Source organism: Amblyomma americanum, chromosome 6, assembly GCF_052857255.1.
Source record: "Amblyomma americanum isolate KBUSLIRL-KWMA chromosome 6, ASM5285725v1, whole genome shotgun sequence".
In the NCBI taxonomy this organism is placed as follows: Eukaryota; Metazoa; Arthropoda; class Arachnida; order Ixodida; family Ixodidae; genus Amblyomma; species Amblyomma americanum.
The window spans coordinates 82,557,567-82,583,403 of record NC_135502.1 but is presented as its reverse complement, the minus strand read 5'-3'; the positions used below and the strand labels follow the sequence as shown (position 1 = coordinate 82,583,403).

Genomic DNA, 25,837 nt, shown 5'->3' with positions numbered 1-25,837 from the left:
TCAGCACGACAGAGTGCTTGAGGACATTGTCGGCGCGCATAGCACAAGCCGGCGTCGTTTTAAGTGAAGAGAGAGAGAGAAACGGAAGCGAAAGAGATTGGAGTTGAGGAAGAGGGGAAAAGGCGGAGCTGTCGAGAGCGTGTGGCAAAGCGGAAACTAAAGAAACGCATATACAACTACGGAAAAAGGGACCTTCCGGCCCCCTCTCCGAAATGCGACATTCGTCGGCGAAGCATGAACAAAGTTTACCCCGCTGTCTAGAGTTGGAGCCCGGGAGACGAGTGCCGGGGCTTAAAAACCTCTCCAGAGAGCGACGGGCGGGCAGCGGGACGCCCTCCTCACGACGATGAGGAGAACAGAGAGAAGAAAGGAGAAAGAGAGAGGGAGAAAGAAGAAGCCGTAGGAAAAGGAGAGGGGGGGGGGGGGCGTCGCTCTTTCAGGCGTCGTTCCTCCTTAACAAAACCATCTGCCCAAGCGGCGGCAAGGCGGGCAGGCGATGGCGAGGGGGGAAGGAATCGCTCAGCTGGGTGCCCCCGAAAGGGCATTCTTCACTTTCTGCGCGAGAGGGCCCTTCATATTTCATGAATGCGCAGCCCTCGGCGTTCCTTCTCGGCAGCGGCGGGCCCGGAAACTTTGCTGCGCCGGCGGTGATAAAGGCTGCTGCTGCTGCTTCTCCAAGAGGTGGCCTGTTCGCCTTGCTGCCGCAACGTCGTCCTAACTCCGCTCGCTCTATTTTACGAAAGACGCGGCTGGCGCCCGAGCGGCATAGGTGTATATAGGAGGACGAACCTCCCGCCCCTTATAATACACACGACGTTGACTGACGTTGCTTCGAAACGAGCTACGTAACGTTCTTTTCTGCTCTTTTAGCTCGCCACTTCTGTCCTCGCAAGACTTCCTTTCTAGCAAGGAAACGCAACAAACATTTTTCGAGCTCTGAGGGGCCTTCGCCGCTTGAGAGGAGCGGTTGGCTCGCAGGGGAATCCTTCAAGCGCGAGAAGTTCGCCACGGCCGGCCCGAATATGTATATACGGGGGTCTCCGCGAACCCTCGATTCTGGGAAGAGAAAGGAGTTTCGCTTTTATTTGTTATTTCTGCGCGTGTTCGGCGGCAAGCGGCCCGTTTTCCTGTGCCCAGCCATGCCAGAAACGAGTTTCAGAAGAGGATTGCGTTTCACCTCAGGCCGGTGTAGCGGCCAAGTCGAGCGTGCGCGCACTGAAAAAGCTTGGCTTCGTCCGTTTCATTCGAGCGTTGAAGACTGGGAGAAGCTGCTTAGAAAGCTTAAACTGAGCAGCGACCGAGAACGGACGTGCTCAAGTTTCAGCAGCAGTTCCAGCCTCTGGAAACCGCATTGAGACTAAGCTCTGCGAGGATTGTTTACGCGTCATCGGGACCCAGTGTGTGTTCACTAAGTGGCTTCTCTCGAAGGAACACTAGCGCCGCCGGCCTTTGAAAACTGAGTCTCCCCGCATTTGGTTGTAGTGCCGCTGACAAATTCAAGCACTAAACTCCTTTGGTGTCGCAGTCGCTCTCTGAATACAGACTTAAAATAGACTAATGTAATAAAGTAAAGAACTCTAATCGAACTCCATCGCAGGTTTCAGAGCAGATCAATGTCAGTATATACTAGTCATGCACCCGTAACGATATTGCAAGTCATGTCAAAGACAAGCTCGGCTCCTTCCGATTTCTGACCCTCAACCTTTCTCTCTATGAAAATGCCGGATTCAGAGCAACCCGACTGGCGAGGAAAGGTTTGTTTTAACAACATATAAACCTAGACGATCGGCAGCGATGACCTTCGCATGAATGTCGAGGGCAACGGGACTATATGGCGCGCGATAACCGAACCCATTCCCACGATGACGCAGACCGACAGGCCGCACCAAGAAATTCAGCAAGGGCACAAAAGTGTCATCGCCATTGAACAAAGGAAACCAAATCATAATATATAGAATAACGTTAAGGCTCCCTCACCCCTTTCGCTTAATAGTCTCACTCTCATCTGAGCTTACGAAACTTTCGCTTAGCGAACCGCACAGCTCCGCCGTCTATATGTCTTCTCCTTATACAGAACAGAATCGCCTCTGCTTCAGTGCAGTGCGTTCTTCTCTCAGCGTACACGAAAAGAGAAGAGGTGCGCAAAAAGACTGCGTGGCTCTATAACACAGCGGCGATGCGGCGGGCAATGTAATGGTCCTCAGCTCCCCCCCTTCCTCTCTTCTTCGGAAGAGCCGATGCAAACTAGAACAGACGGAGAAGACATCGGGGTCCCCCTCCGACGTGTCGTTAGGTTGATGGCTGCGGTGTAGGGGACGCGACGCGCTTATTTTGGCAGGCCGCAGGCTCGGGATCGCGTAATCCTGTTTTACATAACAGGAAAAAGAAGGCAATTTGTGCGAGATAATAGCTTGGCAGTCATGATGACGGCGGGGCTCTGCCGAGCGGGCTGTGCGGTTAGGCTCCGTAAGCCCCCGTCTTTTGTCGAAAGAAAACAAAAGGCGACGAACTAAAAGGGAGAAGAAAAACAGCTGTTTTTATAGGTTTTTCTACTGCACTTTTTCCTAAAACAATGCGGCGGTGAGTTTTCACATTACGCAACCGAGAATCGAAGAACAAAGGCACTATTACCCAAACTAAGACACGAAAGCGACTGTAGAATTTTTCCCGGTTATTATTCGAGGACGTCATAGCGATAATATGGCCGGCACCTGCAGCATGCCGAGGCACTCAATCGACCTAGCAAGAAAAAACTTAGGGGGCTTTCAAACCACACTCGTAAAGAAGAAAACGCGATAGCATTTGTAAGTTGCCCCCCCCCCCCCCCCAACCACAAAAATTCAAAAGGACTGTAAAAATATTATCAGCAGGCCCACTTCAGAAAATGGATTAGGGTGGATTAGTGGGATTAGTGTGTGGATTAAGGTGAATTAGTTGACCGGATTAGTACAATCCAGTATGGTTATTCAGTGAAAGGTGCTCGAGCAGTCTTGGCGTCAGATGTTAATTTGGCGATTCTGACGACGTGACGACTTTCTCGATTATCAGGAAATTTCGTGAAGGAGAAACAAGAATTTTTTTTGTGTGTGAGATGACAACCTGAATGCTGTAGCATAAAAAATAAGTAATCAAGTAAACGTTAACTTTGGCGGGACGTTTACATGTATAAAAACAAAAATGATGATACAGGTATTGACATCACCGTAATGATGTTGTTATTAGCGTGGTTTCTTAAATCTTAAAACCCCCAAGCAAAGCAACGATGCTGCAACGCACGCTGCAAATTTAAAATACCGCGTTGCGGCCGCGCCGTCCATTTAGACGAACTACGAGAGCGTGCTGTTTTCTAGGCAAATCAGCAAGCTCACTTACACCCATGTAGCACTGGTAAATTTAAAGGGACACTGAAATAATTTCGATGGACATATTCTATTTTTGCGCAAGTCTGAAAGGTTTACGTGAACCCTAAATAAACATTTTAAAAAAATCGTTGCTCGCAATAGCTCGCAACCGATTAGGGCAACACATCACCGCTGCGTCCCCCACCCCGAGGACAACGTTTGGACAAGCCGGCTCACCCAGACTGCCCACTGACGTCATCGGTGCCACCCTAATCGGTTGCGAGCTGGTACGAGGAGCGATTTAAAAAAAGAAATGTTTTGCAAATTATAAGTTCCCCGTAGAGCTTTCAAAATTTCACTTGAATACCCGCAAAGACCACCTCTACATATATGTTGAACTAGAATATGCTCATCGAAATCATTTCAGGGTCCCTCTAATGTCATTCTAATCAAATGGTATTCGGTGCACCGAATGTCATTCGGTCTCTTCCGGTGCTACACCATAAAAAAATCATTTGAAAATTATAGCAATGACAATCAGTGAAAAAAAAAAAACTAGTACAGTGAAGAGACATATGTTCGCACAAAAGGTATTTTAAATTGTTGTGTAGTATTTTAAAATCGGGTGCGTATATTTCTGTCCGATATTATAGGCTTAAAACATTATTTCCGTCTATTCTGCATCACTTTAGTCATCAAAAGCGAAGCAAAGTACAAAGTCAATCACAAATGCCATAAAGGTAAAACACAAAGCAGCTGGCACGGCGGAGCGCGCGGGGCCGCGCGGAGCGTGGAAATGATAGTCAAAAGGTCAGGCGTTCACTTACCGCTTTAAGAACTTTAATCTAAACGTACATAGAGCGCCAACCAACAAGAAAAAAAAAAACAACCCAAAATGACCGGCGGTCGCGGGCTGGGCCGCGCTTCACGCTCGACTCCTGCTGGTCAGACGGAGAGTAATAGCTATCCTCGACAACCTCTAGTTCGAATAGTTTCGCACCAAAGTTAACATTTTTTATAAGAGCTATAAAAATGCAACTTATAACTCTAGCGTTACGCACATTATTTTTTCGCGTTGCTTGTTTCTGCTGCGGATCTGGTGTCCAGGGTTCACACTCGGTTCAAGATCGAATACGACTGAGTTCCCCAAACTCATTCGACGGCGAACGTCATTAGAACCTAATTACATTAAGTGTTCACATGTAGCAGCCGATTAATAAGATTTGATGCCAAACTCATTCGATTCGAACGACATTAAATTTGTTACTGTAACGGAAGTTGTTTATCCTGGTCAGCATTTGCACGCAAATAAGGGAAACTCTTGCTCTCTTTGCGTTATTTCTAGAACACAGGACGATAAAAGTTGCACGAAGTGAAATATTTCTATCTGTAGCAGTTGAGCTTCCGCGTTCAGGGATCAGTATGCATGCACCGTCGGATGCAATATCGCGCTACAGAAGAAAAAGAAAACCAGAACCAACGTGAACTCTTATTCGCTCCGAGCACGCAGACAGTTTGAAAGAAAAAAATAAAGTACCGTAGCCCGCAAGCGCTTCAGTGACCAAAACGGTGTGCCTCTCAAATCAGCCAAGAGAGGAAAATATTTAGTTTCTTCACAACCGGTCGCGTTCTGTTGGCTTTTGAGAACGATTCCACATGACGTGCTCCGAAATAATTCCTGCTGTCTTTACGTATTGGTACATGCAGCACTCGTTTATTACCAATTAATCCGAACCGAGGAAACTTTATGTAAGCATTGTGAGGGTTCGGGCTAGTAACCACTGAATGTTAACATTCAAACAAGCACTTGGGGGAATAGAAGAGAACAACAGCATAGAAGCGCTTTTACATACAAAAGCACTGTGAAGCACATACGCGCTCAACGCAGGCCCAGTTGCGAGCCAGCCGTGAGAACTGCATCACGACCAAAACAAGATTGTTTTAATGCATATACCCTTCCGTTGCGATGCAACTTCTTTAAACGAGACTCGAAAAAATAGCGAGCGGCGTTCGAGTCTAGTAAGGATTAGTTTCACGCAGTGAACTAAGCGGGCATAGTTTGGAAAGAAACTTTATTGAAATATCGAGTGGAAATTCGCGCTCATCTAGTTTTCTTTTTTCATTTTCGTGCACCTTTAAGTGAAGGATCAGGTTTCAGAAGAAAACAAAGAAAATATTATGTTCCTTTCTGGACTGCTGCACTCGTTAAGACCGAGAAATGCATCATTAAACGTGCGGCAGACAGCGCAGTGTATGGCTTAACAGCGCATTAGCGCTCGAACCCTCACTTCAGCCAGTCGACAGCTGAGCATGTTGCTGCAAGGGAATGCCTGGAAGGAATTTTTCTTTGTTTTTCCGGTAAACAACAGGGTATATATTTTTGTTTTTATTTTTGTACTTATTTTAGCTTTTCTTTCACTAAGGGCGAAACTATAAGCTGTATGCCAGGGCAAATTTTTGTTGCTGTTAGAGTGCGCTGCTTTCAGCGATTACTTTAGAACTGTGCTAAACGGAACACACTATACGACGTGTAAGGCAAGCGTTCTAGCTGGATTCGAAAATAATAAACAGTGGAAAAGGCAGGATTAATGAGTGGAAAGATGCCCGCGCGAGGCACTTTAACGACTGCATGTGTTGGCTTTGAGAAAGAAGATTGGAGTCTGAAAACGACAAACCACGGATCATCCTGCCGGTACAAAGCTTTGAGTTCACAACGTCAACAGGCTACGATAATGAGCCCCACACAAAAAAAAGAAAATGACATGTTTTATTACCCAAGCAACCCACACCGTATACCGTGTACATTCGGCTAAAGGTCGCACCTTTATTTCGCTATTTTGACGGGTCGCCTATCTTACTCCCCCGAAAGAAGCATTTTTCAGTTCAATTTTATATTTACATTTCGAGGATATTAATGTGCCACACAGTCGGCGCTGTATCCAACACGTAGTTACAAAAGGGTTTAAAGGACTATAAGGAAATTTTTGCTTGCATGTTTTCTTTTTTCAAGCGATGCATAGATATTCGTATACATGAAGTAACCTGTGGTATTCGTGTACGACCGCTAAATAATTTATAATTTAATTTATTCTTATCGCTTTTTCGGTTTCACCAGTCGAACGATTCACTGTGACGCGTAGTTAGTGTTTAGGACACATGAAGCATAAAAAATCGACAATATAATTGCTGACAGGTCATTTTTTTGTCATTCCAGATCTTGGAAGAGGTTGGATTAAATGTCGTAGTGACTTAAGACTACATATCAGCGATTATATTAGTTTTTCTAGTGGATCACGTGACCAAAACATCAACTTGACGACATAGTCGTCATTCGGTTGATGAAACCGAAACAGCATGAGAGAAGAAATTCAATTATAAATTTTTTAGCGGTTATACGCAAATACCACCTGGTAAACCATGTATTCTAATGTCTAACGCATCGTTTGACAGAAGAAAACGCGCAATAAAATTAGGTGTCTATAGTCCTCTTCGCCGCCCCCGCTGTCGTCCCTGCTCGTGCCCCCATCCTGGCCACCCTGGTAAATGAAATCATCTTCGGTTCCATACATAGCATTCGAAAGTTCCTGTAACATTAAAACTTCTACCTATGCCCGGGAACACCGCATGCCACGAATTCAAGATGCACAAGAGGATTAGCTGCAGTGATGCTTTTCTCAGCTATTCGTTCAGCGTCGCTTCGTGGGAGGTCGTTGCCATCCAGACAAGCGTCTCATTTCTGCTTTAAATGGCAGAATGCATCAAAGGAATACATAATGCAAGATTATTATCGCAATAATAACAGCAGGGAGCTATAGTCATCTTGCCAGCCCCGATAAAGCGTTCCACGCAAGTGCATTAGTACAGGTGCCACTAAATGATTTTTTAAAAATAAATTATTGACTTCTAAGTAGGGGGAGCGGCCCATACATGCGCGCAGCGCTTATACGAGCGTATTTGATATATGAGTGGGTTGGAATCGTCGGATTTTCTTTCAGAACTTTACTTTTAGTTTTTTTCAGCAAATAATAATTTTAGATACGAATTTTTCGTTTTCATCGGCGAAATATGTGATGTGGATTTAAAAGTAACGTACTATTTACATTACCCTTTATTTTTTAAACCAACCACTCATGTAGCAGTATGTACCACATAAATGGCCCTCGTAAGAGCTGCCTTTGCAGAAGAAACTAGTAAAGCCGTAAAAAAATTAAAAATATCGATGATGAGAAGACTGGGCCGTGAGACAAAAATGTAAGTGGAAGTTAAGTTCTAAAAACTTCATTATCACATTATGTTCGCATTAATTCTGCTCTAAGTGAGAGTACCACGCACCCTATGCTCCCCTTGCTGAGGCAGCGATGGAACAGCCAGAGCATGACACCTACGCGCAATTTATGCGTGGTTTCGCATTAACGGTTGCTTGTTGCGGTTCCAAAATTTTTCAGCGTTTTTACATGTTGTGGAACACCTACTTAACGAAGCGACGGCTGCAAGTAGATGATAAACCTTAGCAGACAGCGCTACACTAGCCAGTAGCATTTTGCCAAGTTGTTCAACCTTCCTAATTGCAATGACGTGCCTGAGTTCACGGATCAATGCCTCACAACCGTCCTGTGGTCACTGTACTAAAATCCTAAAATATCTTTGCTTCACCGCATTGCTCGCTCCAGTACTTTTTTTAAATTTACAGCGATAGCTGTTAGGCGCCCGTCCCTGGCTAGCGCGTCGTCGCCGTCGTCGCCATCGGCGTAACCGATGGGTGCGTTTATATCATGTATCCGGTGTCATTAACAAACCCACCGGTTATTAACGCACTCACCTCATATAACGGTCAACCTGGGTCGCTCTGTTTCGGGTGGCTCTGTTTCGAACAGCCGCCTGCCAGTGAAGGCGTGCATCACTCGACCACTACACCAGCTATCGCTGACTCGTTGAATCTCGCGTTACAAAGTCGTAACCGCCCTGTCAGTTTTTTTCTTCCCTGTGACCTACTGTAAATGGTACTGAATAGCCATTGATTTCCGATATGCATGCAAAAATACGGACCTTTTTCGGTTAAAACCGAATTTCAGAAAATGAATTCGGCGTACTTTTATCGGTGTTTTTCGATTTGATCTGAGAAGTCCAACCGTTATATATAAGATATAAATGCGTTATATTTCTTGAAATTAGTCAAGCCGATCGAAAGAATTCAGAACTACGCTTGTGTGTGAGTTTCCTGAGCACAGCGTATATGCTGCTTAGTCACGGTGGTAAACATCTACAGCCACTGACCAACCACGGACCGATCTGAAGTGGTGTGGTAAAGTTAGAAAATACTGAAATGCAGTTCAAAAACAGCATCACCATTTAAGCTTTTATCTAAAGAAAAGAGGTCTATGTGATGGATTAAATTTGCTTGATTAGCACACAGACTAGCCTTCATTAGCAGCTATGTGCTCGTCAATATTAATCCTTTACTGTCAGTGTCGCAAATGCCCCACGTACTGTTTGCACGTTGCGTACTCATTACTATATTGAGGCTGGATATTAAGTTTGATGCCAGCATGTTAGCACCAGCCATTGTTTTCGAGCTGAAATGTCTGACGTCACTATGTGCAAGCAGTTGGAAGAAAAAGGGGGCACGAGTGTGTGACTTGCAGCCAACGTCCAGCACAATTCCTAATCTCCCATTTTCTGAAAATTTTGCTAGGAAAATAGCAAGTCATTTGTTGCATGAAGTATTGTATACTTTCAATTCCATTCAATTCAATTATTTATTTCCCATGTACACATGAAGAGGGTAGAGGGAAAAAAAGCCAGTAAGATGTGGCTTGACGTGCCCCTCGGTCCCTACACACAGAGCAGCAGGCAACATGAAGAGCAACATATCGAGTTAGCTAATCGAGTTGGTTCAAGGCCTTCGATTTGGTCTTCCACGCAACTCGGAATAGCTGCAAGAAATGAACGAAATGCTAATCGCCGCCGATTGGTGATATACCAATTTCTCAAATTTTAGCGACGCCAAAAGAACTTTGAAATTGGCTTTTGAATGTGGTTAGAGTAAGTAGCGTAATGTAGAAGTAAACACTTTTTATTTGCCGCAGCGCAGGCCTAATCGGTTGAGCATCCGTCTTGTATTTGGGAGGTCCGAGGTTCGATCCCAAGTTTCCCGGGTGCCCACCGCGGATAGAATTAGTAAAAGCCTTCCCTTGACCGAGCACTCGGTTTCGCTTCGGTGAAATGCTCGAAAAATGTGTATCTGACCCTACGTAATATAGAAGAAAAAGATACGTTCTCCCAAGGCGCCAAAAGCTGCCCTTGCTCCATAAAAGCTCATTGTCATCGTCATTACTTTTTGCTTGAGTTTTTCATAATTTGGATATTATAAAGGGCTGCCTACCTGTTCACTAAAGGTATGATTCCCACTGTAAAACGACCTGTAATAAAGTTTGTAAATGAGCTATTGTCGCTTTTAACAAGTATGATTCAGAGTGTGGATCTATATGGAACGTCTTATAACCGTTCAATGTATCAATTTAATCCCTTATTAGGGTCAGAAAAGAGTAACTGTGTAACTGAGGAGAATCATTGTGAGGATGCTAGAAAAACACCTCATTGCCATTGTCCTTTTCCTAGTGCGAATTGGGCTAACAGTCTTTCCGGAAATGTGTATGACTGACGGCACCAAGCCTAATAAAGTTGCTATCACCACAACCACCTCAAAGAATAGCGCTAGCCCACACGCTTTTCAGATTCGCCGAACAGGCAGGTAAAGGTTTTATACATTGAGCTTAATGTCATCACTTACCCAAATTTTCTCGATATTAGATCTGTCAACATTTCTTCGAAATATTCTCCACGCATGTATTCTTTGCCTGTCCAACAACCCGTGTCATGGCACTTTTCAATGTCAGCGCCAATCAGGTTCTCTTGGAATCAGTCAGAACAGAATGTTTAAAACAGCACTGCTATACCCCAGAGCAGAGCACTGCGCCAGACGCTTTTGCTGTAATGTAACCCATGCAAAAATTAACCAACACCCAAAGTAAACATCGACAAAACACGCATGTACTCTCTAACCACTACAGCTGTGTACTTTATATAGAGCTTTAACTGCAGCAATTTTGGGGCCAGACGGCACCGCAACACCCAAACGCTTCCCATTTACCTTACTTTCGCAGCGGATCTGTGTCGGTCGGCCTGGGCAAAAAAAAAAAAACAGCGTTATTGTTTTAGCGCCGTAATCACTGCAGCCAGTCGTATAGCCGTGAAAGCGTGCTCTGTTGCCGCAGATTACCTACGTGTGGCGCACACATCGCCGCTGGCCGGCAGCTCTTCCGCTGCTCAGGCTATGCGGTAATGGGCTAATGAGTTCTAAAGCGCCGCCATAGACGGAAAGCAGCAACACTAGCGCTAACAAAAGAAACCAACCCGTACAAGGAAGAGTACAATAAAAGCACTTGCCACGATCCAGGTTCGCGGGTGCACCGGAATTAGGCCTGCATACGGTACAGATCGCTGACCGGCAAAACCATTTCCGCCCATTAGAAGTGACCCAGAAAGAATGTTGTTGGCTGAGGGTTGCGTGTTGGTTGTGTGTGCGTGCGTGCGGCTGCAACAGAACTGTGCGCCTTCAATTAGGCCCGAAACGCTGAGGCCGTACAAAGCCGTCCTGCCTTTGCTCGCTTGCGACCGCACATTCTGCGCGGATGTATGCTGGTGCAGTGCTGGTTTTCAGCCTAACCTGTCTCACTAATGTTTGTTTCGGGGATTTTTTTTTTGTTTCTCCCGTCTTCGTCTTTCGTGCGCTGAAACCTGGCTCGGTTCGTTCATCTCTGCAAAAGGTCCGAGCTTAATTCGTTTTCCCCCTCATTTCCTGTAGTGGGCCTCCTGTTTCTCAGATTTTTTTTTCGTGGTTTTCCTTAGGTTTTTTTTTTCTTTGCATAACGTTGATACCTTTTCGCCTCCATATAGGAAGCGGGCGTAATTGGGTTAGCAGACATCAAATTTTAAGTGCTGGGTCCTCGTGCGCTTCGAGGTATCCCGTTCCTAATGGAAACTACGCAGCGGCACAGGTAATGCGATTTAAATTCGACGCAGCGAATCCGGACGCGGAGCGAAGAGTATAGTGTATGCGAATGGTAATTGACAGAAAGAGAGGTACGCGTCACTCTCAAGGAAGAGAGAGAGAGTAAAAAAGGTTAAAAAACGTAAACATACCGTCTTTGCAAAGCCAGTATACGAATGTGATGTCGCATTAAAGCCGGTGATGGCTGTATTTAATTATTTAAAGGCAAATTATCAAATTTTCGTAGGTTCTTAAGCCTATTATCATATTCTGGTGATTTGGTACTGCTACTTGCTGCTGTTTTTCATTTTTTAGGGATAAATTCTGAGAGGTTACTTTTTATGTCAAAATACGAATTATTGTTGGGGAGACACGGCTTCAAATTAAGCGCCCGCCAAACCTTCCGCCTGTCGCACAAGGGCTAGTAGGTCAGACACCTGCGATAACCTCATATATAGTCGGATACAACTAAAGAGGCTTTTCCCCGTAAAAAGTCCTCGTTCCAGCCAATGGCGTCGGCCGATTCTCGTGAGATTCCTAGTGTGATAATGCAGGAAGCGGCGCCACAATTAAGAAGGAGGTCTATCCTCGGCTATAGAGGGAAGGGATTATCCCCCTATAATCTACCATTTTCTGTTTTGTCGCGGTAGCAGAGTGATGAGAACCGGCCGACGCCATTAGCTGGAAGGGGGCCCTTTGACGGGGAAAAGCCGCTGCGTTCTTAAGTTACAGGCACGCCGGATGGAGGGTGCGGGACAAGGGAAGTGTGGGGACTGCAGGGCGATGGGGTAGTGGAAGAGGCAGCGCACTAAGTTGTCATCACGGCAGTTTGAGCAAGTGAGGGTGGAGCGCTCCCGAAAGAATAATAGTCGGGCTGGGGAGAGGAGTGTGTTGACCTGAATTTTTCGGAGGATATAAGTGCGAGTAATGCAGAGTTTAGGGTCGAGGGACAGTATAGTGTCCGGAGGGGTTCCAGCACATTTGAATAGTGTGCAGTTTCATTACCCCCGAAGTTTGTCAGCATATCAGGGCTGCTACATCAGCGGTAAACCGTTCCTCCTTTTGTTGCTGTATTTTCAATCATGCCCAATTGCCATTCCCTTCGCGCATGTGCGCGCTCTGTGTGTCTTCTGTTACCAAGAAAGCCGCTACGCACAGAACACTGCTCGTTGTCTGATAACTGTTTACCCATAATTTATCTTCTTCACCTGTGCATGGGCTCTTATTGTTGTTGCTGTTGTTGCCCTCACGAAGATAATAGCGCATACCCACTGCGGGGGATTGGCCAAGACACAGGCGGCGACTGACAGGTACTCACAATGTGAAAATTAAAACAATAATAGTTCTAGCGTCCAATAAATATATTTTACTCTTCGTCCTCTGTAGTGTGTAATTCTCTCGTTTTGCAGCTGTAACTATGGCACTAGTAATCCGCCGTGCTCTCTTCGCTTGTCAACCACTGCCTCTCATGCAGCTCTCTTCAACCCTTTACAGGTTCAGTGCATCACTTTGAATGCCTGCAGGGCGAAGTTATTTCATGTAATTTTCTTCAATGGCCGGGAGACACCCAAACTTTACAAAACCGCATAATTCCTACTTTAAATCACATTGCATGTCTCTAAGTTATGGGACCTCCTTCTCTATTATAACTTGTGTAGCAAGTTTCGATGCACGAATAAACACTTCTCTGATTGATTGATTGATTGATTGATTGATTGATTGATTGATTGCCATTTAGTGCCCTCTTGACTGGAAAAGCACGAGACAGTGCCATAAGGGTTCGATATTTAGATGCGGCCCTTAGTCAAGCCAAGGATGGTGATAGTAGAATGATACAACTATTTCAATTTCATTTTTATTTCTTTGAACTTTCTTTATTAGCTATAGAACGAATCCACGCGCCTGCTGTAATCAGGATCTACTACTGGACGTGTCGTACGGTCAGAGTAGAGTACAATAAAGTAAAACAAAAAAAGCCGTAGTATTAGTACGGCTCAGGCCTTTAAGTGCTACAATAATGTCATCATGCATGTCCGTATAGATTGTTATGGTCGCACCCTTAATGGCCCAGCGCATTTCACAAGACACCGTGCCTCCATACCAGCTGTCTTATCACAGCAAGCCGCTTTCATAACACTGGGGGATGACAGAAGACCTTCGCGCACACAGCGGAAAAGCGTGTCAAAGGCAGCCCAGAGAGATGCGGCTGAACGGAGGCAGCTTCCGGGACTTCTCTCTTTTCTCCCTCCTCTCCCCTGAGCGAAAACAGTGCGGCAGCACTACAGCAGGCGCGCAGCAAATGGAGTGCGGTAACAGACGTCAATTAGAGAGCTCTCTCTGTCCACGTTGTTGGCGCCAGGGAAGACGGATAAGCGGCATCCCATTCTGCGCGGAAGGGAACTCGAAGAGGGGACCTTTCAGCGGGTCCCGCTGGGTGCGGCAAGTCGGAGCCGGCGCGCGCTCTTCATGGGGGACCCCGAGTGTCGAAACAGGAGTTCTCCGGCAATCCGACCGCTGTTTGAACCTGCGGTGCGCCTCCTAACGGGGTGCAGTGTATACAAAGAGGTTGGGAAGGAAGAGGAGGGGGGCGCTAAGAGAAAGAGGGAGGCACTCTCCATCGAGAGAGCTATCCATCAAGCCGGCAAAAAGCTGTCTTTGTCGTGTCTCGCCTTTCTACTGCCGCCTCCGCTGCCGCGCTTCCGGAGACTGCGCCGCTTGAAGGCGAGGCTCTCAGGAGCCCTAAAGATACGCTGCTTCCGGCAAAGCCGATACAGCCACAGTTCCTCCGCTTCCCAAGGGCGATGCCACAGAACGGAAATGTTCAGGTGTAGGTTTAGGCATTCTGTGTTAGCACAGAGGCTTCGGCGAGCGACCTCGTCTTAACCGGTTAACTCAGCGTGCTGAAGAAAATAACAGAAGAGACGGCATTTTGTGCCCTTCGTAGTACTTTCTTGCTTCTTGCTTTTCTTAGACGCTTTTACATTTGTGCGTTGACGCGGCTGACAAGTGTAGGTAGAGTCACTAAATAAAGACTTTATTTAGTGACTCTAGTGTAGGGATACAGCGCATTTCTTGTCATGCCTCAGCGCCTATCTGTAGCCATGCTAGTTGTGCATATCATGTAGTGAACGAAGAGCAATACAAGGAAAATCAGGCATCAATAAATCTTCCCTTGCATCGATGGAACAGGAAGTCCAATTTTGAAAGACATCATTAAATATATTGACAAAAGTGATGTTTATGAAATGAGGTTACAGGGAACGTCCAAGGACCCCCCACCCCAGAACTACAAAGACAAATGAGGAATGAAAAAAATAACAAACAGATACCATTGCATTATTATATATACCGAGATGTTCAGGAAGTGCCTGACGCTGAGTTAGTATTCATGCCTTACACGAAAAATGCCAGCCAGGTTGAAGGCAGGGAAATAATCGAGGATAGTTCATCATCCCTGAAAGGGGAGAGGTCTCCAAGGAACAGAGAATGACTCTCTCGTGAAGTGACTTCAGCGAGGTAATCTAAAGCACTTAGCTCTCCCTGAAAGTCTAATCAGTCATGAGCCACCACAGGCTATTTGTTTACGTCGTATTCAGTCGTTGACAATGAACTAAAGACAGCTGCGTGAGCTCACTTATAGGCTTTAATTTCTCGTGGAGGAGGTCCTTCGCCTCATCCATAATTTACGTCGCAGAAGTATGTAGCCCCGTTTTCCTCAGTGTGACATGAAATGAAGGCGGCGTCCGCCTGCGATAAATTAACGACGATGTCACTGGATAACCGCAGTGTCTCGAAAGTTAAGCTACCATATAGCGTACCGTGCGTTAATAGATAACGAGCCAGAGCAAAATGTCGTTGATTGAAGCAGAAACGTAGAAAGACGACACTACGTTCGCAAGGTCCCGTATACATACGTTGGTTCGCGTGTACGGTATGCAGCGTGGTTTATTTGATTATGAAATAATATAGGAATATATGTTATGACAAATATTACAAACACTGCACACAGCGTCGCATCGGAAATTGCGTTAGCTCGCCAGGCGGACATTTCGTTAGTGCATGTTTCATTTTTAGAGTAATTTTTAATTAATCTGTCCTAATTATGCTGTATTGAATAAAATGAGATGCCCTGAATGTAAATAGACAGAATGGCGGTCTTTTTGGCTTAACCCAAAGTTGTTATAAATGAATAACATCTATTAAAAAAATGCTCGCACAAAAGGAACTATACATTGGCATTGAAGTCCAAGAAGAAAAAAAAGCTACAGAGAATGTTTACTACATTGCAATCGGAGCGAAAGCACATATTTGTGCTACATATAAGACGGCGGTGAGCAGGCAGTGGTGCGGGACGTAGTTAGACCTGAGTAGTCATCTTCGGTGGTGGAGATGGGGGGGTCCGTGTGGGTGCGCCACGTTGCAGGAGAAAGATGAGGCGTAGACGAACTTCTCGGCAGAAACGTACAGGTGGGTTTAATAGCAAACTGTTTACACTGTTTACACGTCGGCCAGGGTGGTCGCTAGTATCAAGAACGATCGGGAGCATCAGGCCAAAGCTCGCCCCAACGAAGCTCTGTCCTGCCTGACCGACTTAACTCGCGCTACTCGTAGCGGCTCCTCGTTCTTCGGAACGTGGCCAGCGCAAAGCTTGGCCCTGTCCGTAATCTCGCGACTCCGACTCTCCACCAAGAGCCCCTGCCCAAGTCCCTCCTTTTGGCGTCAAAACGCCTCCTTAAATCAGTTTCCCCAGCATTCTGGGGACCATTTAAGCGACCCATCAGGAATGAGCTTCTTAGAGCCAATCGGAGCATTTTCTCTTAAATTGAAGGGACCAATGGCACACCGGTGCCCACGAGCTTGTTTGCTGGCGAGGACCGCGTGCATTTTAAGAAGTCGATCGCGCTTTTCCACAAACTCAGGAAACCACACCAACATGACAACAAAATACACACAAGCACGACTTCCACCAGCCGTAGCTCCAAACACAGATACAGGGCGGCAACTGAGCCACGCTGGCCAGAAGCAGAGCTAACAAAGCTCATTAACCGCCGTCAAGCTGCACGACCGTCCACAGGTGCACTCAGCGGGTGGCCCGCCAGTATAGCCTTCCAAGTGAGCTTCATTCTTGAAGCGTCCTCAGAGCTTTCTTCGACATCGCGCTCGAAAAGTCATAAAACTGATCCCAAACAATGCACCGGGGTGCGAGACGCGCAGGCACTGTCCACGGAGCGGGTCCCATTCCGGCACCCTCGCTGCAGTTGCTGCTTTTACGTTTTAGCTCGGCAGCCCTCCGCCAGGAACATTTGCTCTGTTTTCTTTAGAACGGCCAAGCGACCGTCACTGGGTGGGGTCCACACGACGAGACACTTGGAAGATTTGAAGGACCAAGCCCAGCGGCACCCGGGGTGAGATGTGGTTAGCCCACTGCCCCACGGCCCGCAAACTCAACTGACGGAGCAGATGGAAGTTGATAAAGACGACGCTCTCCAATGCACAGCGCGAGAGTGTGTTGCAGTTTAACAAAAACAACAGTTTAACACGAGACGTTCATGAGGAAGAATCCTCCGGTGTTGCGTTCCCGCGTGCTTCTCTTTTTTATTACCTGAGTACAGGTGAATAGCCACCAGATTCTTGGCCGATCCCCCAGTGTGGGTATCTGTCATCTTTTAATAGGCTAACAGCAACAACAACGTGAGAGGTGTTGGCTGCGGCGATAACCTGGTGGTCTCGCTGAGTGCCCTTAAAGGAGATAGGTTTGCGCAGCCGCGGGTTCTACTCCCGGTCATAGATTTCGATTCAATTTGTTTTTCATGGTTTGACCTCTAACTCAGCTGAAGGTGAAAACTAGGCACACGGCGATCGAATCACAAGGTCCCGCAGTGAAGCTTTCGCTTCAAAAATTGTTCTGAACACGCTATATAAGAACGTATTATGCGAGATAGATGTTTACAACGGGAGCTTCATAGAGGCCCGTGTATTCGAACCAAGCTGTCTTATTTTTCTGTGCTCTTTTTTTTCCACGTGCCTACCTATATAAGGTTGTTTTCTATTGAGGCCGAACATTAGACAAACGAAAATCCCTGAGGTCAGCTCTGTAAACGTTTGGCTCAAGAAGGTATAGAAACCAAGCCTTCCTATTGACCATACCTTCTAATCACGACTGACCAAACTGACCAAGCAAAAAGTGGCTCGGGCGAGAAGTACAACGGGACCAACTAAGGCAGTCACGCAATTAGGCTTTCTCGGCCCGCCAATTGCCCCCGAAAACACCACCGACAATTGCTGTCGCCGGACAGACAAGCAGCCCATTCAACGCTACCCAGCGAGAGCTATACGCACGCACTTTTGTAGGGGGTACGCCGTGTGCATTACTTCATTCAATGCCGCCTTTCCCACCATCCCTCCCTTTCGCTTCCCCTCATCCTGCCCGCTTTAAGCTGCACGCGGAGAACTTCGCAACAGTCCGCGGTTCAGTGAAGTGTACGCACGGGAGAGGCTTTCGTCGCCGGCTGAAAGGCGCTGCCGCGGAAACAGCGCCTAATTGAGCGCGAGTCGTCAACTCGAGCCGACGACGTGCATTTCAATGAAGCAACAGCGCTTGAGTGGCCCTTCCCTCTGCGTGTACGCCATCTCCATTTTGAATGAAGCGCGCGTCGCATCCCCATCGTGTCCCTACTGCGTTCCTCTTCCGCCTTTCCGTCCCCGAGGCGAAGACGAGACGCCCTCTCGAGATGGAAGGCACAGCAGTCCCACTTCCTCCTCCTCCTCCTCCTCCTCCTCCTCCTCCTCCTCCTCCTCCCCTTCTGAGCTCACCGCGCACGAAGAATAGGCTGGTTGCCTCGACTGAAGGGACCCTCTTCACAACGCCCCAGTACTCTCGTCTCGAAGTTCCTGAACCGCCGAGGCGTGAGTCAGGCAGGGACTTAGGAAGGCAGTTATTAAACGGGACTTCGATGCGTGCTTGGTCTAGCGTAACGGTCGTCTCGACGGTGCTCTAGAACGGCTCTCCGCCATGAGGGATGGCCTCCTTGGCAAATTATGCGCAGGGAGTATTTTGAGCATTAAACTGTAGTGACGCTGGATAACGCGTCAATTAGTATATTATGGGCCAGCGTTGAAGGACCGCCTGCATAGCGTTTTTAAACCTGGTGGCGTCTCTGTTCTCGCTTTATTATCGAAAATGGGAGTCGACTGACCACATACCGTTCTTCCTTCATTAAGAGAGGAATTAAAACAAACGATATTGTACAATAAGATGGTGAAAACGTTCAGGTAACGTCAAGTCGGGCTCAGGTTGCAGACAAAACGAAGCTCTGTTCAAATGTTTAATTTTTTGAGCTCAAAAAAGGTAATTCCTAGTCAATGCTGCGAAACTGCCGTTGGCTTTTCGCGGGGTTGTACTGCGATGGCAGCGAAAGAAAAAAAATAATGCTCGGTCAGCGAGAGATTTAAAGGTTAGTGGATTTAACGGCTGTTCTTGGGCCGTGTGTGCCATATCAGTAAAAAAGGAAAAACAGGGGCAATTTCTTTCGTCCTTTTCGGATAGTTGTGTCTATGTCGAGCGGCTGGGAGTAAAGTAATTGGGCGAGAACTATGCCTCAGTAGAAATGAATCGGCCCGTTCACAGATCCCAAGAAACACACAATGGGCTCAGTCAACTAGGCACAAACTTGAAATTGTACTTTTCTTTTGCCGGTGCAGTTTACGCACACTAATGAGATTAAACTATATGAAAGCCGCAGGGGATCACTGGGTGTAAACGCACCAATTGTGTTCAGTCTGGGACGCATATCTCGCGTTTTTTTGGTCAGTGGCATTATTTATTTTTGTTTGCCTGGCTTTGTTAACTACGTAGAGATTGTGCAGAATTTTCTAAGATCCCTAGCTTTTAACTGGCGACGCTGGAAAAATATCGACTCATTGCCCTGTTTAAATATTAGCCAACTAACTTTTTAGCTTCTTCATTATTTGTTTGTTTCTTCTTTATTGAGATTGCACGCTAAAGCTAAGCATTGTGATGTCTGAAAAGTGTAGTGCTAGTCATTCGTAGCCATTCAATGAAGTTGTCACCGTGATCTGCACCTGAAATTCATGCTTTATTTTTGCTTGTTGATGACGTTAAATTTGTGTCCGGTATGCAGGTCAATCTTAAGAAAACTAAAAGAAGAATAGTTGATGTTACCGATAACTTAGCAAATTAATTTTAAATCACGGCTATAGAACGTTCTTCATCACACGTCCAAAACATTTCTCTTCCAAAATATAACGTGCATAAAAGTATCCCATTTAATTACTTACTTTTCATGTCCTTCTGGTCGTGTCGGTGGGGTCCTTTAAGTGACTACTGCGGGCGCACAGAAGGTATAGGAGCCTTCAGGCATTTCCTGGAAAAAAGAAAGGAAACACTTCTGAGCATTTTTTATCATTCGTGCAGTGTGAACGAGAAGCAACATTAATGTAATCTAGATATCTAGACTCAATGCTACATTTTATCTATCAGCGCTGCTACGCTGTCGTGAAGTTTGCTATAAGAAACACGGCCATCATAATAACAAACGAGGATCTCAAATCATGCTGTATAGTGACTCTTTATAAAGCAAAAACTTCGGTTGTTCACATGCTGGCACCAAACATAACGAAACGTTTTCCCTTTATGTGTACGAACCAAGCACTGGACAGATCGTGCATGTTATACAAATTCCAACTGCTTCGTGTTTATAAATTTGGTATTTTCTGGCACCCTAGTTGTTGGTCGCAGATTAAAGGATCTACAAACCTGACGAATATAATTCTACTGCTAATCATAAGGTCGCGGGTTCGATTCCTGCCAGTAAGCTGACAAAATCTCTCTTGAGACCGAAAAGAAGGCATCACATCCCTAACCTGACTGCACTCTCTTCAGCCCGCGGAAATGTACAGATCAAAACAAGCACGGCTCCAGCGAGTGAACATCAATACTAGCTAGTCTATTTCGTTCACCCCCCCCCACCCCCCCTACCGTTGTGTGTAGAGGCAAGAACCCAGCGAAAGCAATTCTCGCTGATTTCCGCTTTCCTCTCCCGTATCTGGCGATCAAAGAATCTTATTCAAGCAAAGTAAGAGCGAAGGGAAGGTTGGAGGGCTGACAAACAACTCACTGCATGCTCATTCATGTCTTGGGGCGAAGCCGAACCTTCGCTTTCCCACCGGGACGCGCGGATTGTGTAGCCCCCAAACAGAACTGTTTCGGAAGCACCATGAAGGCCCCAAGTCAGCACAAGAGTCAATTTCCTCTGCGCAACGACATCATCCTTCCCCCTCTCTCCACCCCCTCATCCTATCTCTTTTTTCTTGTTTGGTTGATTTGGTTCATAGGATATTGGAAGAGCAAAAAGGAGAGGCGGTAAACAGGCACTGTCTAGCAATAGAATAGATGACATACGTACAAGTAATACAGCGCGTTGCAGCGAAGTCGATTCGGCGAACGGTATAACACGTCACAGTCAGACGCCGGCCCGAAATAGCCGTCGCGCGTGCGGAAGTTGACAGAACCACGCACATGTCACGCCCAGCAGTAGCGGCAGCGTGCGGGACAGAGAAATCGTTGCACGACTCGTCGCGAAGGCGGCAACATGTGGCCGAAGGGCGCTGCGCGTCGTGCCAGAACCCTGTCCTCGCGCCTTCGCCTTCTGCGCTTGTTTTGTTTGTTTGCGACGCGTTCCTTGTCATCGCGCGGCGTGCGTGTCGCACGGCTGGCGCGAAAGGCGGAAGCCACCGGAAGGAGTGCTCGCTCGAGCAGCGAACAAAGAGCGACGACATAGCTTCAGTTGCAGGGTAGAGTGCGAGAACCGTGGAGAGAGCGCGGAGGACATTGGGCTGCGTTTTTTGTTGATCCATTGTTGTTGTTGCACTGCGGTATGCGCGCCCCTTTTCGGAAATGCTTTACGCTTACGATTAATGCCTGCGTGTTTATATCAACGGTGGCATTGTTTATCGTGTAGTGCAGCATTTTTGTTTTCATTACGACGTGCTCAAATGTATTAGAAGACCAAGGCTATGACTGCATGACTAAAACTTATTGCTGGGGCAGCCCTTCAGATACCCCCATCAACCTCAGGTGGGGAACTAGTGCGCTTGCTCACATTGGTTGTCCAGATGGGGCAGATGCAGGCCCGAGCTGCGGGACCCATAGCGGCCCCAGATGGGCTGCCCACAACGAATCCACATGGGGCCCCCACCTAGTAGCGTACTTTGTGCGACATGGGACCTCACATTTCGTTAGGTCTTGATATTACGAATGACCAATTACTGTGTACTGTCTTTAACTTAGAACCGATTAAGATGCGATTATAAATTTTGTTCGTAAAGTTTTCGAACCTACAAAGATGGTTGTGCCTGAGAGTATAGTAGGAAATATATAGTACCTGAGCTTTGGTTATATTTCAGCGCCACGCCACTTTCTGGCAGTGCGTCAGGTCGATAGATGTGTGGAGGAGATCATTTTTTTATCTATGTCCATGTCAGTTGGTTCGTTTCGATCTGCCGCTTGCTTGCGCGGCAGAAATGCCGGAACCCGTCCAATGTGCAGCGAGCTAGGCAGGAGTGCATTGCATACATGCTGCTTTTGCTTCCGACAATACAGGTGTGTGCATTCCCAGAGGAGCATTTACTCATTCAGGACTTTCATAAGCCACGAAGCTCGTGGCGGAAATCCCGACGCACTCACGCTCTTTCATACTGACGCCGCTTGGAGAAATGCATTGCGCAACACCGGTTTTCGAAATGTGGGCGCGGTTGATCAGAAAAGTATTGGATGCGCCCGCTTCTATTCTTTTGGAAGAGTTGTCAGTCGAAATCAAGAACACCATATAATTTTTTTTTTCCGAGTGGAAAAGTCCGGTCATAGAGTGAGCGCCTAGCAGTTGGAAGGCAACGGCAAATGGAAGTTTCTAAAGAAATGCGCGCGTTTTGGAAAAGCAACATGACTTTATTGCTCGAGAAACCAAATAACTAGTATATTGCATGAAAAGCCGGACGTCCTTTCGAACATTTACTTATTTCTGTTATGCAGCAGTATATTCGAGGCAATAATATTGACGTAATTTTTTTACAGAGATAGGAAAGCGAAATAAAAAGGCATGCAGGTTTGCCGGAATTGTAGCCGGTCAGATTGTCTCGTATTTCAAAATGCAATGAAAAATGTTGTAAACATAAATGATGAATAAGAGGGAGTGTAGAAGCACTTAGCTTCCTTTTGGAAAGGCCGTTGTTTTAAAGAAGAGTCAACTTGAATTGCGCTGTAGCCGCTGATAGTGGTAGCGGTGGTGGTGAGAATAATGACGACATCGACCGTGTTGGTGGTTGTAACAGTCCTCATTGTGCGAACACGAAACCGCCTTGACAGGCATCCCAGAAAAGTTTCTGTCGAGGCCGATGTCTCAAGATATTTCTTGAAACGTCAAGTCGTCCAGCTTATGAATAAAACTCGTAATGAAAATACTCGCTCTTTTCATTTAAGGGAAGTTAATGCTAGTGTTACAGCATGAGATATGGGTTCTTTGGGAAGTCCTCAATGCTATAGACAGAGAAAGCAGCATATCGATCGGTCCACAAGGCTCTCACGTTCGGCATGCTATAGCTGCAGGTGCGAGCCTATGAAGTCCAGAATTCTTGGACATCAGCTTTAACTGGGAGGTAGCTGTGCAATATTGTAAGTACTCTACAAAAATATTGAAGGTAATGGTGCATTCTTTCGATGCGTAGCAGAATCTTTCTTTTAAAATTTTTCCATCGCTCGCACCGAGTAGTTAAAGGGGTGAAGACACAAAGTTTCTAACACAAACAGACGGTATTATTTACTTCACGAGTGTAAGGAGACGACTTCTAGGAAGTTTAATCGAAGGCATTGAGTGAAACATAATTTAATATGATTTTGAATGATGTCCCAGCAGCCGCTCGGCATTTCTACCCGAATCGAGCGACGTCAGGGTGAACTTGGCCTAATTATTGTGATGCCACTGAACCCAAGGGTAGCTCACAGGAACAAGCAGTGCTTGCCGGCGACGCCGGCGTCACCAGAATGTGGTGGCCAACGTTGGCAGCTCGGTTATGACATCAACGTGCGCTCAAGAGCTGACGCCGAACAAGACCGAAAGTGGTGGTATAAAACCGCTTGTAATTAATTATTAGCGCTGGGCACTGGTGTTCTGACCTCTTTCAAGTCGGAAAATCGGAACACCTTAGACTCTAGCTTTTTGTCTGTACAACTTAATGCTGGCATAGAAAACTAAAACGAGCCGCTTTTGATGACAGCAAAAACATTAATATATATAAAAAAAGATGTAAGCCTGCCGAGGGGAGATCTGCGGATATATTCATTGTTGTACTAGAATCTTACGACATTATAAAAAATTGCATTAATTAGCAACTTCCCTTCGAAAACTGCGCTTGTCTATAGAGTTTCTGGATAGAAGACTAGATCCTACAATTGGCGCCACAAAATTTCAGAGTACGCGAGTGGGGTCTTCAGATTGTCAGTGACTAAAGGGCGTGTGCAGGAGCTTGACCAAGACAGGGTTAAAATAACACTTCTGCAAACAGAATGCAAATGAAGTTAACGCTACTGTTGTCAGGCAAGAAAATCATCAGTGGAAAGTGTTTACTGTTGATGACTCGGCGCTCTTCGGAGTAGCTGAGGATTGCGAGTCCACGCCCCGCTCCCCCTTCTTGTGAAGACAAGAGTGCTCACTGCCGGCGAAACAGTACGGAGAAAATGCGAAATGGGATCCACGCTCGCCGCGACAGGTAAAGCATGGCACGGCGCGTTAACCATATTGTCTTTAATAATAAATGAAAAGAAAACTTCAGATATTTTATTTTATTTCAAAACCAAAATAAGGAAGACGACTGCCTTAATATATGTTGTGCTGCATATACGCACTGAGACGCCGAACATCAAAAATGTCGGTTTCGTAAAATTATTAGTGCAGTAACGAAATCGCTGGCAACTTTTATAGACGCCAGATAATATTTTATACATCGGATTTTCACAGCGAGAAATCGCAGTCTCCAGACCCCACCATGTTCACTGAGTATCATGTGCATTTAGACGCATTTCTTGATACACAGAAAAATCTCATGCAATAGGAACGACTGTACTTAGCGTTCGCAGAACTACAGTAAAGACATCGTTAAGGTACTTTTGCAGAAGACCTCATAGGTGCGTTTCTAGCGGCATTCATTGTGCTAAAGACGTGTATTTGGCTGGCCTTGCTCATAAAGTCTCAATGAAGGGCGTAGACCGCTGGCTAATTCAGCACACTTAAGCAAGTATTCCCAAAATAATATACGCAAGTCATTGTTTCGTCGCAACACTAGTTTACGCTAAGTGGCAACAGGACCCGCACGGAGTTTCTTTATGTGTCCGTTCTATAAATAAATTAAACCCATGGAGCAGCGCCTCATACAATACGGTCACTGCTCATGGCCCACGTCAGAAGCTAACAAAAATTCATCGGCAACGCATTAGACTGAAGGAGAGGATAGAGATAGTAAGGGGTATACAGCAGGCGCAGTTTTTAGGATAGAGACAAATAAAATGTGTTTCCTGGTTTTAAACTATAAAATTAAAGGGCTAATGCAGAACATATTTCGCTCGGTTAGCATTGCTGGATATTGTCGGTTAAAATGAGTATCGGTCACCAATTCGACTTCTAACTGTGTGCATGTGGTCCAACTTTGATTAGAATATTGGCATGATCTCAGAAAATACCCAGTAAGCATGTTTTCGATGGTTAGCCTCGTTTTTATTATGTTAAACGTTAATAAGTCACCTATTTCACGTAATCTCAACGGGTATTGTTAACGCCAGGAAAAACAAATATTCTGTCATTCATAACTTTAATGCTGTAATGTTATTTTTTTAGTTACCGGTAGACTAATGACGTAATATATTTCTTAATTTATTGCCGTATTTTATGCATTATATGCCACCATTGGCTCTTCACAGAAATTATTATTTGTGCGTTTTAGACCGCGAGTTTTTTAAATGTGGATATCAGTACCTCAACGTGAAAAAGCCCTTTTAATCGACCAGTTAATCTATGCTGAGGTACAAGCAAGTGGGGGCGCAGGTATTACTCCCTGAAATTTTTTTACACAGCAGAGTGGCAGCGCACATTATCGCACTGATTCCCTCCTCTCTCATGTATAAAGATTTGTATGGTTATGAGGATCACACATGTCCAAGTTTGTCGAGAAAATGTATCCTGCACTGAAGTACTAATTTTGATTTCAATGTCTTAGACTAAGCGCGAACGTCTCCAAATAAAAAAGATTTTTCAAGCGCATGACTCCGTTTCCGTAAACTGAGTTACCAAATATAGTGAAACCGTGCACACGCTATTCCCGCAGCAAATGGCCCCGCAAGAGACTTTAAACTAGTCCAGAACTGATACCGGTTCAAATC

At 46.0% G+C, this 25,837-nt stretch overlaps 1 protein-coding gene across 1 annotated transcript in view; it reads right to left on the bottom strand.

The window, feature by feature from the left end:
- The window catches only part of LOC144093801 (kin of IRRE-like protein 2), a 191,690-nt gene that overhangs the window by 91,457 nt on the left and 74,396 nt on the right, over nucleotides 1-25,837 (bottom strand). Inside the window, exon 2 of the mRNA XM_077627505.1 lies at nucleotides 19,690-19,775. Coding sequence (XP_077483631.1) covers nucleotides 19,690-19,696 — 7 coding nt within the window. The 5' untranslated portion in view covers nucleotides 19,697-19,775. The remainder of the gene's footprint in view (nucleotides 1-19,689; nucleotides 19,776-25,837) is intronic.